Source organism: Triplophysa rosa, linkage group LG4 (assembly GCF_024868665.1).
Source record: "Triplophysa rosa linkage group LG4, Trosa_1v2, whole genome shotgun sequence".
Lineage (NCBI taxonomy): Eukaryota > Metazoa > Chordata > Actinopteri > Cypriniformes > Nemacheilidae > Triplophysa > Triplophysa rosa.
In genome coordinates, this window is record NC_079893.1 from 10,744,978 (window position 1) to 10,765,077 (window position 20,100).

Consider the following 20,100-nt stretch of genomic DNA (forward strand, 5'->3'; position numbering starts at 1 on the left):
CTCTGTGGGCACCCCTAAGCATGTTTTGAATTATTTTGTTCACCCCTCTTGTTCACCCAAGACACCTGATATTGATCAGCAGAACCACTGCCATATAGTGGTGCTTGAGTTTGGTTGATCTGTGGTGCTCGAGGCAGACGTCCGATATCACGTTCCTGTTTCAATCTACACTCTCTCTCCCAGTGGCCTGATTTGCCACAGTAACGACACACCTCGTACCTTTTAAGACCTCCCCGAGGCTGGCCCCGATTATATTGAGGTCCGCCCCTTTGGTTCCCTCTGGTACGCACCGACACTGCAGCCATTTGCTGTTGAGAAGCTGCCAGCATAACTTCCTGTTTCGTCTTAAACAGAAAAGAAGTGAAACCACCAGATGCATCTAACTCACGAATGCGTTTGCAAAAATCTTCAACAGTTTGTTGCATTAAATTTGCAGTCGTTACACGAACCAAACGTGCCAAATCAGGATTCATATTATTTAAGCACGTATTTATAAACAGTGAGGACATTTCACCACCTACTGGAATAGGAGCATCTTCTTCCCACACACGTTTAAAACGAGAAACAAAAGCAGAAGCGGATTCACCCTTATTTTGCTTGGTACTTGTGGCATGGGTCAGATCTCTACAGACATGAGCACGGGCATCTAGAAAATGCTTAACCTGGTCGAAAAATGTAGTGACATTATCGGGATCGGCCCACCAAAATTCATGAGGGTCTTGCTGTATACCAGAGCCATCCAAGTCATCATTATCAAGACTTAAAGAAGGGATTTCCACAATAAGAGACGATTCAGTAACATCATCAGATAAAACTCATAATAAGATCGATCTATAATCCGATCCGCTTAATTGCGCATATCTTGTGTGTGAGCGCAAAACATCTACAAATTTGTTAGAATTTTTCAGGTTCAGGAGAGTTTTACATATAGTATCAATGTCTGTCATTGTTGCCGGTTTAAGAACAATTCTAGGACCCAAGCCATTGAGGGCTGAGCTGCAGCATGTAAAGTTTCTTTGTTTAACTCGGGAGGGAGAGGGGGTTGTGCACACGAGGAAAAAGAAAGCACTGAGGGATACAAATTTGAGTTGGTCTGAGCATGAGTTTGGACAGAAATTACGGTTGTATCATAAGGTGGGGGTGTCTTTACAGTTGACGGCGCATCGATCGATATTTTGTTCGATTTATCAACACGCTCGGGACCTTGGTTCCATATTTTTTCATTTTTTGCCAAATTTAATACGATTCGCACATATTTATAATCCCACTGGGGATTACCCTATCCAGCTTTAACCATGGATTTCATTAACTCTATGTCATCTTTCTTAAAAGAACCGAATCTGGGATATTTGTCAATTTGCGGTCCGGCGCTTTCAGACCATCCAGCCAAATTATCAACAAATGGTTGTGTCCAATAATCCTTGTTATTTCTGAACATAAAATCTACCGGCGTTTCAGCTGGTAGTGGTCTAGATATTTCTTGTCCCATACTCAACGAATGAACAAAGCAAATGTTAGAAAAGAAAAGTAAAAGACGAAAACTTCCCCCACAAAATCCAACTCCTTTTTTTTCGTTACTTATTACAAGTTTGTAATAAAGTCAATATATCAAAATACGCATGTGTCGTGTGCCTCTCGCCTTCAAAGGACGAAACCTGGCCCTCGGTTATCGTCACGGAGTGTCACACGCAACTCTGCAGAAACCCATCACAAACGTGCGGAAACTGCCATTAACAGTATATCACAGGAAGGTTATAAAAAAACTCTTACCTGTGTGATACTGCTGGATACCCGTAGAACGTCTTTCAGTCTAGCGCGGTCTTCAAAACACAGAATTATCAAAATTTCCCCGGATTACCGATGAGTAAACAGGACGAAGCCCCCACTTGTTAAATTTCTTGTTCCTTACGAACACTAAATTTCTTTCTGTGTTTTGGATCACCAGTAAAATCAAATCATAAATAGGTTGGATGTTGTGAGAGAATTCTTCTGCAGATCTGGGAGCACAAAAACAAGACACAGAGAGGCATCAAGCTTTTGAACTCATTTATTTTAGAAACTACAAGTCTTTATATATGGGGCCAAAAGACATCTGGAAGGTTTCATATGTCCAGGGATTCACAGAATGACCAAATAAGGTATAGCAGTTCGGACAAAGAATGTTTAGCTTAGAAGGAATCCCCTCCTCCCAGGAATAGCCAGAAGGAATCCCTTGCTCCTATATAGCCAGCAATGTATTCAGTGAGTTTAACAACTTCACAATTCTTTATTTTGTGGGCTTGTATTAATTTATGCGGAAATTAAATCTAACACACAGCTAATCAAATATTAATGTTAATAAATAATGTAAATTATAAATAAACTGTTAAACTATAAACATTGCAAGTCTTTTATACAGTATTAACACAAACCTTGGAACAGTAACTTTTTCATAAAAAATGGATGAAGTGTATGAATACTAGTATGTTATGACGAGTTGAATATCACATGTCAGCTCATTATTGAAAGATCTGAGTTTGCATCAGATTTTACACCCAAAAACCCACGTTTTCTTTTGCTTAGGATGGGAGTTTAGTATCATTTCAGTATGTATTTATTAGGGCTGTGCAATTAATCGAAAATTAATCGTAATCGTCAATTTTGGCCTTCAACAATTACAAAAACAAAATAATCAAGGTAAAACGATTATTGTGCCGCATTCCATTTTGCAAGGATCCTCTCTTTTCTTGTGGTATAAATCCACAGCGCACCCCCTTCCTTTACAGTGGTTCAGCTGTGCTATTTCTTTACATTTATTTTCAGTTGAATTCACAGTTTAAAAGCAAAATTATTTATTTTCTATGTTGTTTTAAAAGTTAATGAGTAATCATGTTAAATAATCGGGATATCAATATTGGCCAAAATAACCGTGATTATGTTTTTTGTCATAATCAAGCAGCCCTAGTATTTATGCAAAAATGTAATCTACAGCTTATCTAAAAAGACTTCGGACGAAAAGCAGAGTGAAAAGAAAAAATGTAACTATTGTGGTACTGTGTCAACAGTGGCTTATCATGTCTGATAGACAAACCCATTGTAATTCCTGGTATGAGAGAAAAAAATGTATAGCTACTAAGGTGTCATGAAATGCAGGTAAGAACCCAATTGCAGGCAGCGAGGATGAAGGGGTTAACAAAAGACTTTATTTAACAGAAAATAACCACAAAACAAAGACCCACGATGGGGTATAATAACACAACAGGATAATAACAGAACGTAGACTAACTAACACTAAACTGAGATAAACAACACTAGACATAAACTAAACTGAACACTTACTTGACTGAGACAGGGGAATCCATAACAGGACCACAAACATGAGACGACGGTAAGCACGACATGAAACCAAACACAATGACCGAACACAGGACAAAGAAACATGAGGGTTTAAATAGGCCTTCCAGCCGGCGTCAAGCCCTGTCCAGCCGGCCTTCCAGCCGGCGTCAAGCCCTGTCCAGCCGGCCTTCCAGCCGGCGTCAAGCCTGTCCAGCCGGCCTTCCAGCCGGCGTCAAGCCCTGTCCAGCCGGCCTTCCAGCCGGCGTCAAGCCCTGTCCAGCCGGCCTTCCAGCCGGCGTCAAGCCCTGTCCAGCCGGCCTTCCAGCCGGCGTCAAGCCCTGTCCAGCCGGCCTTCCAGCCGGCGTCAAGCCCTGTCCAGCCGGTCCCTGGGAGACTCCCAGGGCCAAAGACTGTTCCCCCCGGGACTCCTCCTAAGTCCCCCAGGACTCAGCGCCCTCGAGCGCAGCCGGGGACTGGGACTGTTCCCCCCAACCCTTTTGGTGCCCCCTTGTACTCTTGTTTTGCCCCACCCCCCCTCCCATGTTTGTTGTTCTTGTTGTCTCACCCTAGTCCCTTAGTCTTGTTGTCTGTCTCCCCTTGTCATGTTCACCATGTTTGTCTGGTTTTTGTCTTTGTCTCGTCTGCCTTGTCTTGTCCGTCTACCCCTTGGTGAGCACCTGGAGGTGCTCATTAAAGGGGGGGCTTCTGTCATGGCTCTGCTTCCTTATTCATGTTTTTCTTGGTCTAGTGCAGAGCCATGCAGAGGCCTCATTGTTTGTGTGGAGAGAAACATTTATGTTGGTTCTGACATAAATGCACTCTCTCCGGTCTCGTCTTGTTCCCGCCTCTCGTTTCCTCGTTATCTTTCCCTGAGTGTTTAATGTCCCACACCTGCCCCATGTCGTTATCCCTCGTTTGTCTTTCNAACATTTTAAATCATTTTTTATCTTCTTAAAACATTAATATTATTCATATGCCTTCAGATCAAAACATTCATATACCTTCAGATCAAAAGATTTTTAAAACCATTTTTAAAGGTATACTCCAACCCAAAAATGACAATTCTGTCATGAATTACTTCCCCCGCCCAAGTTGTTTCAAACCAAATTTCTTTGCTCTGTGGAACACAAAGAAAGATATTTAGAAAAATGTCAGAAACTGACATTTCTGGGACATCATTGACTACCATAGTAGGAAAAACATGTAATTGGTAGAGTAAAGTGCCCCATACTTTGCTTTCCTAAATTCTTCAAAATATCTAATTTTGTGTTCAACAGAACAAAACAAATCCAATAATTTGTCCTATTATGGTAGTCATTGATATCCCAAAAATGCCAGTTGCTAACATTCTTACAAAAATCTTTGTTTTCATGAGAACAAATAAATCTATAAAGGTTTGGAACAACTTGAGGGTAGGGCTGCTCGATTATGACAAAGATCATAATCACGATTATTTTGGCCAATATTGAGATCCGGATTATTTCACATGATTACTCATTAACTTTTAAAACATGACTTGACTTTAAAACTGTGAATTCAACAGAAAAATAAATGTAAAGAAATAGCACAGCTGATCCACTTTAAAGGAAAGGGGTGCGCTGTGGATTTATACCACAAGAAAAGAGAGAGGATCCTTGCAAAATGGAATGCGGCACAATAATCGGTTTACTTCGATTATTTTGTTTTTGTAATTGTTGAAGGCCAAAATTGATGATTACGATTAATTGTCGATTAATTGCACAGCCCTACTTGAGGGTGAGTGTCCTTAATCCCTTTAAAGTCTATGCAATGTCCTCATTTAAATAGCTAAATAAACATGTGTTTGTGTTGTAGAGCTAAAGTGGATTACACTGTGAAACCTCACACGAACCAGATGGTGAGAGTGAGGTCAACTGTACTATCTGTAACACACTTGTACACACACAACAATACAAGCACGCACATACAAGAATTTTAATCTTTTTTTATTTAATAGTATGCAAATTCTTTAGTTGAATTACCTATTATTATCATCCTTTAAATTAAATAGGATTCAGAATATCTAGCAATATCACAAAATGACCACCAGGTGGCAGCCCAGCCTTTAAAAGATTACTAGGTAGGCCACAATGGACACCGGGTCCCTTTCATTAATTTTTAGGTGAATTTAAGAAACTAAGGAATAAAGACACTAATAAATAAAGTAAAAGTATTTGTCTATTATAATTTATTGTTAAATATTGCATTTGCAAATACGTTTTACATTATATAGGCTTACCACAATCTATAAACAGAGTTTCCCGTGTTTTAGTGAAGGTCTGTGAATAATTTGGAAACCATTTAATCAATTCACAATATGCACACATTTATTCCTAATCTTATCCCCAATAAAACGCTGAAATTGGCTCCGTTACTGTCCCTCGTCTTGTCACACTTTTAATTGCGAATTACATTACATCAATCACATAAATGACATATTTTTCATCTAACACGGCGTTTTGTAGTTTGCATCAGTGGATACTATCGGTCAAAAAAGTTAAAGTTGTAAATTATTGGATGTTTAGCCACATACGTCGAGTGCGTTGCACTCTGAATCTAAAATGTCTTCTTTGAATTGATTGGTCACTGCTCGGTTCTCTAAACGGTAACTCTAACATTTAATTGGCCACCTTATTTTGACATTGAGGTCAACTGCTAGACCGCAGCCGCAGTTTCAGATACTATTGTACCCCTGAGATGTAAAAAAAAAAGTTTGCAGCACCTAAATAAAGCTTTTTATTTTATTACACACCACAGACAAAATGGCGGGTGCGACCCTGTGTGAGGAAATAGATGTGCGGGGTGAGAACGTGAGAAATTGCGAGTCGGCGTGAGAGTTGGCAGTCCTGTTTACATTACAACCGAACACCGACCGTTAACTTTGGGCCAGCGCGCGCGTCCGATGAAACCATCTGTAAATGTTCAATTTTGATGAGTGAAAAAAGTCTAGCTTTCTTCGTCAAGCCACGCTTTTATACAGTAGATAAAATCACCGACGTCATAATGAGAGACGCTTCTAAGAGACGCCTCAGCTGTAACTGCTTTTAGAGTCAGTAACAGCTCGGAGAAGACAGGCGAGTTTATTAGCGTCTTGCGGTTTTCTCAAACTCTTATTTCTGGTGACATTTTTTCGCGTTCAATCTTAGCGTTACACGTTTGCTAAACAGCAAAGCATCGAGGATGGTTTCTTTCGAGGTAAGAACAAATTTCCATTCGATGTGAGACGACACGTATAGTTTTGTATGTTCGCTCGTTTGTAAAAAGGTCAAGATATTTTTTGTTGTAGATAGTACAACTGTACGTTCATTTTGTTAAGCATTATTATATTTCTGTCAGATTTATTTTGTTATGCTTTGTGTACATACTATAGTACAACGCTTATAGCTGAAATACATTTCAAAATAATCACAAATCGGCTGTTTTTCGACATGTAATGAATATGTAACACTGTACTGTGCGTGTATATAGCAGCACATATATGAAGACACAGATAAAAAACTATTTTCTTTGCTTCATGTTAGTAAATATACGTATGCCTACAGTAAAAGCAGTGTAATTCTTTGTTACTTGTAATCTGTCATACTGCCATGTTGGTCGGAACTGCACCCAAGTTTTTCACCTACTGTTGCACCCGTGTATATGGTTGAGTGACAAAAAAGGGATTTGATTTTGATTCGATTTGAACTATCATTGTAGTAAATTTACTGTATATATATCGCTGCTGTCCAGCTGAAACCTTGTATCTCCATATTTTGTGTTTTTATTTTTTGCCATAAATCATTCTTATTAGTCACCCTTTGCTTGTCACTGGGTTTTGCAAATATCTAACCAATAAAAGTATTCAAAATTGTTTGTCAACTTTGACAACAGTGTTTTTACTCATTTAAAAAGTACAAAGTTTTTTGGACACAAGGTTTCGGAATAACAGCAATGATATAGTTATTTACTTTTCTGTGCTCGTCTGCTCAGGTACCATATACTTGTCTTGGAGCATCCTCTGCTCAGTCATTCCTGCAACACACTAAATTCGCGGAGCCTCAACCACCGGTGACCATGCATGACATCTGCTCTGCGGTTTCCAAAAAGTATGTTGAATTCCTTTGCATAAAATACAGACAAGCAGTCCAAAGTTTAGCCACCAACATCATTAAAAATCCATTTACTTCTTTTCAGGGCTCGCGAAACAGTCAAGAGAACCCTTAAGGAAAAGCACATTTCCCAGACTGAAATGTGTGATCGGGTTCAGTGGACGATCGAGTGGTTGAAAATGGTCTGCATCACCGTGGTCCTTCCTGCTCTCTTCGTCTGCCTGAAAGAGGAGCAGATGACTAAGATAATCAAAGGAATATCAACTGAATTGACCAACGACCAACCGCAGAAGTCCACTAAGGTGGCAAGCCTGATTGGAGAGTGCATTTTTGTTACCATGATGCAATGCCTGCGTAACAAAATGTCCTACTTCATGTCAGAAGCCAAATGCTCTCTGGAAAACGTGATGACTTCAGAACACAGCATAGAGATGATTCTTATGTTTAAGAAGGATTTGATCAACTGCGTCTACCTGGAACTTCTCGCTAATGGCATGGGCAAGAATTTTCCTGTCGACGATATGGAAAACAACTCGCAGGCCCGACCTTTCAAATTACGCTGGGAATTTTTCATGTCTGTGCTTCATTACTTCTGTCAGTGGGCATCATGGCATCACATGGAGTCGTTCCTGGAGTTGCCACACACCCTTCAAGATGATTTAGGAGGCTCTATGACGAAAGCGGAGAGGACAACTTTGAATGTCCTCACCAAAAAATTGACCGACACCGTTACCGACATGATAGGCGAAGCCACCGAACATCCATTCTGGGTGGCTGAGATGATGAAACAAGGTATAACACACAAAATGACTCACCTGGCATCAATTTTTATAGACGGTTGTAGTAATCGTTGTTGATTGATGTTTTTGCTTTAGGTTCGGCATCACTTACTAATGATGCTGACGTTGAGTCCAGTTGCTCTGAGGAGACTCCAGATTCTGAGGTGTTCAGCCCAAGTACTAAAACCGAGACAACAGGTGGACCGGTATGTTTACTGACATTTATTTCTGTCAAATATTTTAAGCATATTTATAGCTGCCATGTGTACATACTGTACATACATACATACTTATAGGGCTGTGCGATTTGGGGAAAATATCTAATTGCGATTTTTTTGACAAACATTGCGATTGCGATTTGATTTGCGATTTTAACTTTTCTAATTCAAGCTTCAGCTCAATATTGTTGTGTGGAGCACAATATGGGTATAGTTACCCTGCTGAAAGAAAACAACAACAAAAAACATTACAGAAATTTTAATTGTTTCCATAAAACCATTACAAAATTCATTTTTGTAGTGTGTTTTTGGGCATTATTCAAATATTGGTTCCCAACTTCCAGATTACATCACACCAATAGAATCCAAATACCAGTGTACACTATTATAGTTTCCATTAAAACAAATACAACTCCCATTCTAACCCTTAAATCCATAACATTTTCTATTGTGTTAGTGAATTATTAAAATAGTTCATAGGTTACATAGGCTGATTTATAATTTAAGTATGTGGGATTTTTTAAAACAAGTTGAAAATGTGCTGAATGTTTAATTTCATCCAAGTGAAATTAGCAAAACAGTTAGATAGAATTTACATTTGTTTGAAACGCGGAGATAGGCGTGAGTTGACACAGGGTGCGCGCGTGCGTCAAGCCTCGTCCATATTGCCAGATGCCCGTGTGGAGCCGGACTGAAGTACTATAAACGTCATTACGAAACAGGCTGTGTGTGCGCGTCAAGTTTAAACGGCTCGTCCGCGAGTATGACACAGGCTGTGTGTGCGCGTCAAGTTTAAACGGCTCGTCCGTGAGACGTGCGAGTATGACACAGGCTGTGTGTGCGCATCAGGTTTAAACGGCTCGTCCGCGAGACGCGGCGAAGTGTCGAGTGTGTGCAGGCTGTGTGTGCGGTCTTCTGAATTGGACGGTTCTTTAGTATTTATTTGCCTAATATGATCGATCTGACTCTGCAGATGCCATAATAACACACTCTCTCTCTCTCCTGCCTTATGTTTTTTTTTTTTAATGTCGGACGTTTACGCAGTTGGCTAGGGCAGTGCTGATAGGCATAACAGAGGTGCGCTCACTCAGTTGGTTAGCAAGAATGCCACTCAAAGCGGGCTTGGAACAGACGCGTTTCTTATTTTTCACATCGCTTCCACATCGCAGACTCTTGCGATTAGCAAATCGCAACGTCTCACATCGCGATTCGATTTCGATTAATCGTTCAGCCCTACATACTTATCACTTCAATTGATTTCAAAATATGTAATGAGTACGTGACACTGTACTATGTGTATAGGGCAGCACATTTATGAAGACACAAATAAAAAAGTGCTTTCTTTGTTTCATGTTAGCAAATATTCATATATGTAAACAGCATATACAGTAACTATCATTATAGTATGTTCATATATGGTCATTTACTCTTTTGTGCTCGTCTGCTCAGGTACCATATAATCCTCGTGGAGCATCCACTGCCCAGTCATTCATGAAACACAATAGATTCACAGAGCCTCAGCCACCGGTGACCATGGATGACATCTGCTCTGTGGTCCCCAAAAAGTATGTTGAATTCCTTTGCATAAAATGTCAAGCAGTCAAAAGTTCACCCACCAACAGCATTAAAAACATGCTTTCCTTTGTTTCAGGGCTTACAAAAGAATCAAAACATCCCTTAAAGAAAAGCACATTTCCAAGACCGAAATGTGTGATAGGGTTCAGTGGACGATAGAGTGGCTAAAAATGGTCTGCATCAATATCGTCCTACCTGCTGTCTTTGTCTGCCTGAAAGAAGAGCGCATGACTAAGAACGCCAAAGGAGGACAGATCTTCTACAAGTCCACTAAGGAGGCAAGCCTGATTGGAGAGAGCATTTTTGTCTCCGTGATGCGGTGCTTGCGAAACAAAATTTCCTCCATCTTACCGGAAGCCAAATGCTCTCTAGACGACGTGATGACTTCGCCATGCAGCCTAGAGACAATTCCTATGTTTAAGAAGGATTTGATCAATTGCGTCTACCTGGAACTTCTCGCTAATGGCATGGGCAAAAATCTTCCTGTCGACGATATGAAAAAACACATACAGCCCCAATCTTTCATATTATGCTGGGAATTCTACATGACGGTGGTCCATTACTTCTGTCAGCGGGCATCGTGGCATCACATGGAGTCATTGCTGGGGTTGCCACACACGATTCAAGATGATTTAAGCGGCTCTATGACGAAAGCGGAGAGGACTACTTTGAATGTCCTTACCAAAACATTGACAGACACCGTTACCGATATGATCAGTGAAGCCACCGAACATCCATTCTGGATTGCTGACATAATCAGACAAGGTACAGCACACATACAGGAGTTTCATTAACCTGACATCAATTCGTATAGCCGGTTGTCTTTGTAATCGTTTTTAATTTATGTTTTTGCTTTAGGCCAGATATCAGTTAGTCGAGGTGCTGGTGTGGAGAACTGCTTTAAGGAGTTTGATGAGCTTTCAGGAAGAAGTTCATCTGAGCCTGCCACTCCAAAGTCTGAGAAGGTGTTCAGCCCAAGCACTGAAACAGAGAAAACAGCCCGACAGCCGAACAGCACAGAAAAAGAGAAAAAGAAGTGCTCCTTCTTTTCCAGGATACGTAAGTTCTTCTGTCTTAAAAGAAAACATAACCGAGTATAATCTAGTCAGATGAATAGTCATACCTAACTGTTAATTTAGTTGTTTTAATGTAAAATGAGATGAAACTACGTTTACATTTCAGCGGCATAAGCACTGCTTCATCTATTAGTTTTTCTCCTCAGCAGATTTCAATTCAGTCACACTTTTTAAGGCAGCAAATGTAGAATGAAATCCTATAGCTTCCAGTTCACTGGAAAACCACGAAAGTAAATGCACATATAGAACATTTTGACAGCAAATTTAGATTTAAATCATAGTCTTTTGACGAAAATGTAGTTTCTTTTTAGTCATATTTTAATCATCTGCATTGCTTTAGTTTTAGTCTAGTTTTAATCGACTAAATATTAAAAAGATTTTAATCAAATAAATATACGTCATAGTTAGTTAGTTTAACTAATTTACTTAATAAATATAAATTAAAAATATATATAAATTATAACACTATATAAGTGTAAAAAGCATTTCAAAAACAAGAAATACGTATTAGTGTTGTCAAAAATATCGATATTTCGATAAGTATCGATACTGAAGAATCTGAAACGGTTCCAATACCCATGTCCCACGTATCGATATCAGCTGCGCGTTCCCGCTCTCTTTCTCTTTTCCGACAGTGAGTTAACACACACTGCACGTGAACGCATAACAACAGAGCCCCGCCTCCTCTCACATACTTGACTCGTTTGTGGCAGTTAAATCGTGTTATGTTAGAAAAGATGGCCAGTCTCAGTAACACATCTGGCGTGGTGCACGCTCGTTACGCTTCCCGTGTTTACCATAGCGATCCATGTATGTGCGCTGATCAATAATTTTATCCACTCGTTTCATTCGCCCTGGTTATATGTTGTTTATGTTAGTACAGAGTCTCCGCAACAGTTCTCATGTTTAATGCACGCGTTTCTGTCTTTATGTGCGCTCATCAATGATTTCATCCACTCGTCTCGTTCGCTCCGGTTAATTTGATGTTTGAAATAATGCTGGTGCGAGTAAAGTCTCCGCAACAGTTCTCGCGTGTGATACACGTTTGCACTTCCGTGTTTACCATAGCGCTCTATGTGTGTGCGCTGTTCAATGATTTCATCCACTCGTCTCATTCGCTCCGGTTAAAAGTTGTTAATGTTAGAAAGATGTCCAGTGCGGAGTCTCTGCAACAGTTCTTGCGTTTAAGTTTGCGTTTCTGTCTATATGTGCGCTGATCAATGATTACAGTATGGGCCTATGTGAATAAAAGCCAATTTAGCCAAATAAAAATGTAGGCTATTAACTAACATTAACGAACAATGAATGAGCAATACATTTGTTCAAGTATTTATTAATCTCTTTTAAATGTTAGTTAAAAAATACAACTATTTATGTAAGCTCCCCTGTTGAAAAATCCAGTATATGCTGGGTAAGGTATGTTTTGATCGATGCTGGTTTGATCTTAAACCAGCTAAGAACCATCTTAAATCAGCATATGACCATCTTAAACCAGCACATGAACAGTTTAAACCAGCACAAACCAGCAAACCAGCATCAAAACATACCAAACCAGCATAGGCTGGTTTTTTCAACAGGGTCTGGTCCATTAATACTGACAAATACAACTTTGATTTTAAATAGTAAATGTATTCGTAAAATTAACATTAGATTAACAATTAATAAATAATGTAAAAATATATACCTCATTGTCTAGTCTTGTTCAATTTAACTTCAAATAAAAATTAAAAAGGCCTATATTGCTATTGCTTATTAGGGCCTTATTGCTATGGCAGTTTATTCCCCGTGGTATCGAAAATGGTATCGAATATCGATATTTTTTTGGTATTGAATCGAAGTTAGAAATTCCAGTATCGTGACAACACTACTACTTTGATCTTAGTTTTTACTTACTACTACACACGTATAACTTTTTATAACTAAGTATAACTTTGTAATAAATGAGTTTTTTAGGCACAGAAAAACACTTAATTTATGTCGTAAATGTTGAATTTAATTGAAGTCACTAAATTTTTAATTCTTTATTTTTTTGTGTATAAATCACTTCAGATTCACTATCATGAATCAAAATTCCTATCTTTTGAATTCTGGCCGAACCTGATGAGAAGACGGGAAGAAAGAACAAGACCACACATGTTGTTGACCTGACATGAATTTAATCAAAGATTTCTTTTTCATCATTAGGCAGGAAAATAAAATCTTATGTAACATCATACGTCACAGTTCACCTAATGTGGAATCAACAGGAGCTTGGCACATACAGATAAACAGCAGAGTCACATGACCTGTCGTGTCTATCACTCAATCCCAGATGCACACATACCATCACACTTCACGCAGTCTTACTGCACACTAAAGCATTAAGAATACTCTATCCTTGTTTTTGTTCTTGTTATGTGTGACCAAGTGTTTATGCAGGTACTGTAAGTGTACGTGTGTGTTTTGTTTGTATATGAAACTGGACGTAGGGACGACTTCAGGTCAGTCTGTAAGATACAGTCTGTATTTTTTTAACATAAAGTTCTTTAAACTTAATATCAAATAAAATATAATAATAATTTCAGAAACAAAACAAAAAACAGCAACAATTATCTACAGAAATATCATCATGTGCAAGAATGTACATTTTGGTTCTAAGGCAATAATTGTTCCTCCACAACACTAGTGCTGTCAATGCTGTGTTTTTTCAACGTTCTTCTTTCTGTGTTGATGAGCAACATTATTTCACCGTTGCCTCTCCATTAGACCAACACATTCACTGAACGGTTGGAGCACTGCCTCATGGGACGTCGCTTTTTTGAGACACTGAATAGCACCATAGAAATTCCCTTCAACAGCGATTGCTTTGCTATCTACGTCGTTTCCGAAGCAGGGAAAGGTTCCGGATCAGTGAAAACACAGATCGTCATTTGGGAATATAGCATCGGAGAACGTTCCCTTGCAAGAATGGAGTGAGCATTCTTATTGCTCAAACACAGTTTCATTGGTACTGCCCATGAGTTCATTTGTAGCAAAGCGCAGTTCCATCCAGTCTTGTTTTCGTCTGTGTTAAGTGCATATAAAGCGCACAAAGTTACGTCAAGTTGTGACAGGTGTAACAGACATATTTCACAAGGCTTTATGACATCATTTCCTGTTTCTCTACCACGATTTCTTTAACAGACTGCCCATGTTGATAAAACGAAAAATTCTATTCGTCGTAACACCTTGGCTCATGCAGAGGCCTAGATGGACTGATTTTCTGCGTCTGCGTAAATACTGTATATTTCTGTCGAGTTCCATCGAAGAGTTTGCTCACAAGTAGAGCATATGACACTGGTATACAGTGAAAATGTAGTCATAGTCACTCACTTTAGCTCATGTGTCCACTGCAGACATAAACAATAAGCTACATATATGTAAGGAAGCTTATTGTGAAATCGAGCTACACATTAACATACATAACTAATGTTCAGTGAAAAAAAGGGTTTTGCCATTAAAGCTAACATAATTGTTCTTATGTTTAAATGAGTTCTGATCAACAGGCTGGTTATTTGAAGGCCTCTCACGCTCCCTCTCTCTCATTCACACACGTTTAAGTTGAGGTACATTGCAGTGCGGCGTCAGAAGCCTATCCATGCTGTCCAGAACATCACGAGACATGCAAACACACACATACGCACGCTAGTTATAGCAGTCTGAAAACTGAGAACCAAAAAACTGTTTTCGTGTATGAGGGTGGGCTTCCAAGGGGTTGACCATTTAATGTCTATTTAAGTCCATTTAAGACACCATTCTGTGGTCCAGTGGGAGGAGCTACCCTACACATAAGAGCAGCTGATTGGTGTTTAGGAACACTGACAGCACTTCCATACTGAACACAAGTTACAATGAAGTAAACACGTCACGGCAGGGTCCTCGATTGAAATAACGCAATCGATAGTTTGAACAGTTTTCTGGAGTCCGTTTTCTCCTTGTGTGTCTTTGTAACATTTCATCCACGTCCTCTGTATCTTTGGAGTCTCTCATCTGTTGTTACTTGCGCGTGTGTAACGCCTCCTGAAACTTCGTGCTGGTGTAGCAGATATGTAAGCCTTTCTTACTGATCGTGTCATCGGTGTGGAAATTAATCAACACGGCGTCTCCGGCTGTGTAAAGCTCCTCACGGGGCTAAACATCAAGAGATGGATTGATCAGTAGGTGAATAGCCTACTTCATATGAATTTAACATTTGGTTCATTGTGGGCTCATAAGCAGGGGCGGACTGGCCATCTGGCTTACCGGGCGTTTTCCCGGTAGGCCACTAACGTATGGGGCCGTAACGGACGCGTTGGCCACTTAGACGGACGTATTATTAATGCGAATGCATGCAACACGAATGCAAAAGACACGTATGCATCCCCCCCATCGACAGATTCGGTGGAGGGCCGATGCGGGCCTAAAAATGCCAGGGCCGATTTTTCTTCCCAGTCCAGCCCTGCTCATAAGTACTGAATATACATACCCCAGATCCACAAAAGCGTCCTAGTTTGTGTGTTCCGGTGTCGTAGCCATCGTAAAGTTCGATGTAGTCTTACCCGCAATCGGCTTCTTCCTCCACTTCAAAAGTGGTGAAGGTGAGCTCGATGCTGTAACCGGACTCTGCAGTGATGAGCCACTCACAGTCCGTGTGTCCAGGGTAGTTATTATCTCCGAACTGAGCGTGCGAGTATAGATTCTTCTGCCGTGCTTCTGCTTTCAGTCGGCCTCCACATTCTACAAAACACACAGTTTCATTATTTATTTATTAATGTTATATCAAATATTCTCAATTTATTGATGTTGTCATCAGGTTTAAAAGTAAATACTGTTGTTTACATTAAATAAGTGTAGTAATATATTATTACTAAGTAAGTATATAGTATTAAGTATACTACAGTTTATTACAGTAAATATACTATATATATATAGTATTTATGTGTATTCAGGCCCAGTATGAGGCTGGCTCGACTGGGGGGAATCACATATTCTGGTTGGGCAGATATATAATCATAGTTCATTGTATGCACATTTTTTCTGTGATTAAATTGTCAGATCATTATTTAATAGATAATACAAAAGAGTATTTAATAATTAATTTTTTATTATTTTAAATGTCAGCTGGATATTTTTGGAGGGGCCCAAGAAAAATCTGGGGGAAAATGCACCCCCAGCCCACCCCAGACCCAGCCTTGTTTATATTGCTTTAGGCCATTTGTATGATTAGTCTCGAGTTTTTCATACAGCCAGTTATTCATTCTAATGAATAAAGTATTCAAAATGTAGACAGTCAAGTACTGTTAAACTAAACTAAACCAAACCAAACTAAACTATTGTAAACTAAAGGGCTAACAGAATCATAGCCAGTATTATATGGACATGCTACGAAAAGTTTTGTTCACGTATACTGTTGTCATTAGTAATAAAATTGCACATTAATGCAATATTTAATGTTTTATGGAAATAAAATCAGCATTTAAGAAATCATATGTCACAGCCCAAATCATAATAATGTCAATGTAATATTTACAGTGTAAGTGAAACAAGGTAAGTGGAGCTTAGGGTAAGGTCAATTGAGGATCAACACAAATACACTAATCAAGATGTAATTCTGCAATGTTCCACTAGAGGGCTCTGTTAAACCGTGATCGTGCTATTTTAATCACTTCTGTACCCCATATCACATGTAATCTAAGTGTTTATATGTCGCAATAACAACATATATAGCAAAATATCCGCCACAATAGTTACCAGTGGAGTGAGTGGCCTGGAAGCCTTTCCTCTGCACTGAGGCATCAGAGATGAAGCGCATGTACATCTTGTTGGACGTGGAGATGAGCGGCTCTGGAATCTTGCTGCCACACAGGCGGCTCAGGATGGGTGCCTTGTCCGAGTCTCCGTCGAAAGCCTCCAGGTGATCGTACGCACACTCCTGGTGCTGCTCGATCTCAAACTCATTAAATGACTGTAAACAAAGAGCGAGACGGGAAATATGAACAAGAGGAAAGAATGTCTATTGAATATCAGCTGCACAACACATCAAAATGACAAACATCTGGCAGTCCCAACTTTCAGTTAAAAGAGTTGACTTGAGTTCTTGAAATCTGTCTTTCCCCATTCATGCAGTACTTGGATGCCTAGAAAACAGCTGCCCGGGGGCATTGCCATGATGGCCGCCAAGTGAACTGACTCGTCTTGACTTTCGCAGTGCTGAGCAGATCTTCATTTTTCTTTAGGATGGGTTGTGTTGGACCGTGTCCCTGAACCCTTTTGTGAGTTTAAATGACACTTTATAAAGTAATTGTATCTTAAGTACTTAAAACAATAGCATTATTTAACAATCCAGCTGTTTCACAGCTATTCCAAGAGAGCAATGAAAGTTAGATGATATACGGGTCTTCTCCAGATTTGCTGAGATGTGCTTTTAACTCTAATCTACTCTAAAACAATCCTCTCCTTCTTGATCAAAACAAACAATAAAAATCTCCTTTTTGCGACTTCACTTATATCCTCCCTAAGATCTCAAGGTAGACAGATGAGAGGCATTTAAAGTAGAATCACTTTAGGCACGAACACATCTCAGATCCAGAGAGCAGTGCGAGATACCATGTGAGTCTGTTAACATGCTTGCTTTGACATGCTAATATATTAAAATCATAACTATGAACTAGAGGAAACAGCTGCTTAGGTATTTTGAATGTGAATTATTAAGTACGTTGGTTGACTTTTATCGTGTGTGAGTGTGTTGTCATGATTCTGCCTCATCATGTCATGTCTTTCTTGGTCTAGTGGCAGGATCATGACAGAGCCTCATGTTTTGTGTGGAGAGAGACATGTTATCGTTGGTTCTGACATAACATGCACTCTCTCCGGTCTCGTCTTTGTCCCCGCCCTCTCGTTTCCTCATTATTGATTGTTAATTACTGTGTTTTCTGTCTTGTGCTGGTTCATTTTGATTTGTTCTGTCCATGTCACCCACCTTGTTTTGTATTGCCGTGTCTAGTCTAGTCTAGTTATTTGTAGTTAATGTCAAATGTTGTCTCTAGTCTAGTTTAGTGTAGTTAGTCCGTGTTCCTGTTTATCCGTCATGTGTTTACCCTTGCTCTTTGTTATTTTACCCCCTCGTGGGTTTTTGTTTTGTTTTTATAATTGAATAAGTCTTGTGTTAACCCCTTACCCGCTGTCTGCGCCTGGGTCCTCTGTCCCCTCACACGGTCACACCCGGATCCTGACATGTGTACACGTACAATATGTTTATGTGTTATAGAGGAAAAACAGTCGTGCATATGGATGTGTTTGTGTAGGCACGTGCTAGACTGAGAGATTATGTGTGTGAGGATTATTTGTGTGAATGTGAGATGGACACAATAGGATTACTGTACATGTGTGTGCCGGTCGTGTCTTCATCATGGGTTTTTGTCATTGCTGGGGGTCACTGACCGCAGCTGGATTTCAGTGCGCTTGATGTTTGTACAGAGTGTAAAGGTTTATTGGGTTTCATGTAAAGGCAGTTTAACAGAGGTAGCACATACTGTAGTATACCAGGGGTTGGCAACATACATAAAAGTTAAGATGTTTTTACGTGTATTTGTTTATTCAGCTATTTATTATAGTGTAGGTTATTCCATTGTGCTATTAGTATCCCTTTTTTAAACTATAACTAAAAATATGAATATTTTACGTTACATGTAGGTATATTTGCCTTAAAATTAGGCAACAGAAAAGTCTAAGTACACTATATTTGGCCTATACTTTTATTAAGGGCTGTTCAACGATTATTCATGATTAATCGCATCCAGAATAAAAGTTTGTGTTTACATAATATATGTCTGTGCACTTTGCATATTAATTTTATATTCATAAACACATACACATTCATGTATATATTTAAGTAAAATATAACGTAAACATGAATAAATATTTATATAAAATTTAAATTGTATATATATGTATAAATATAAATATATTCATGCAGATATTTCCCAAGTATATACATGTATGTGTACGTGTATGTGTTAATAAATGCAAAATAAATATGCACAGTGCAGTGACATATTATGTAAACCCAAACTTTTTTTCTTGATGCTTTTAATCGCGATTAATATTTTGTTTAAAGATAAAGTATACCTGGCTTGTTTGTATTTACTCATTTAAGTATTAACCTATTATAAACTATTAAAACCTTTTTTTCACTTTTTAGTTACTTCAAAAACTATATGTGTAATATTTGAGTAGTTTACTTTAAGTATTTTCATACTTTAAGTATTTCATATTACATATATTAAGTATTTTCATAAAAAATGTGCTGCCAGTATTGAGCTACTAAACATCCAGGAAAGTTCACTTGTATGCAAACTTGTGTGCTATAGTTGTATTTACACTTCAAGTATACTGTACATAAAAGAATACTAAACTAAAATGTGGGCCTAGTTTAATCCAAAGTGGTATTGAAATAGTATACTACTACTACATTGATATTAGTATACCTACTACCTAAAGTACATTTAAAATATGCTTGAACTTTAGCTTAAGTATACTAAAATGAAGTTGAAAGTACAGGTTTTATCTTTCCTTATCATTACACAGCCAGTTTTTTTTGTTATGAGCAGTGGCGTAACTTTGTTTTGAAAAATTGTGGGGACAGAGATGACAAAAACACTACTTTAATAAATTATAACTCGTAATAACTTGTTGGGAATATTTATCATATATAGTGGGCGGTCCTTCCATTGGCTACTCCGCTTTTCCAGCTCTCACAGTATGTGGTTCCCAAACTGTCATTTGGGGAAGGTCACTTGGCTGTTGTGGTGCACCACACTTAAAAACAGTTTATTCCTATGACTAAAAATGTCACTTGTTGATTGGTTTACGCGTTTTTGCGCTTGTACAAGCAAGCGCCGCGAGTGCGGATGATGTGTGCATTTTATACTGGCAGCTCTCTGTCTTCAGCGAATATAACTTACGAGTGTGAGCAAAGGGAGATGGTGAGAAAGTGGCGCGCGCATCCTGCGTCCTCCACAAGTTTTAGATGTTA

The 20,100-nt window shown here is 39.0% G+C and overlaps 2 protein-coding genes across 2 annotated transcripts in view; one reads left to right on the plus strand and one right to left on the minus strand.

Annotated features, from left to right (window-relative positions):
• The first annotated feature begins 7,600 nt into the window (after positions 1-7,600).
• Positions 7,601-11,391, plus strand: LOC130552557 (uncharacterized). The gene is made up of 5 exons (XM_057330907.1): positions 7,601-8,213; positions 8,297-8,406; positions 9,868-9,983; positions 10,070-10,758; positions 10,852-11,391. Exons 1-5 carry the CDS (start codon positions 7,601-7,603, stop codon positions 11,091-11,093), a joined length of 1,770 nt encoding a protein of 589 aa, XP_057186890.1. The 3' UTR covers positions 11,094-11,391.
• A 1,823-nt stretch (positions 11,392-13,214) lies between these two features.
• Positions 13,215-20,100, minus strand: part of tll1 (tolloid-like 1) — a 50,143-nt gene continuing 43,257 nt past the window's right edge. The window contains exons 20-22 of the mRNA XM_057332588.1: positions 16,818-17,031; positions 15,553-15,803; positions 13,215-15,218 (exon numbers count right to left, since the gene is read on the minus strand). Coding sequence (XP_057188571.1) covers positions 15,622-15,803; positions 16,818-17,031 — 396 coding nt within the window. The 3' untranslated portion in view covers positions 13,215-15,218; positions 15,553-15,621. The remainder of the gene's footprint in view (positions 15,219-15,552; positions 15,804-16,817; positions 17,032-20,100) is intronic.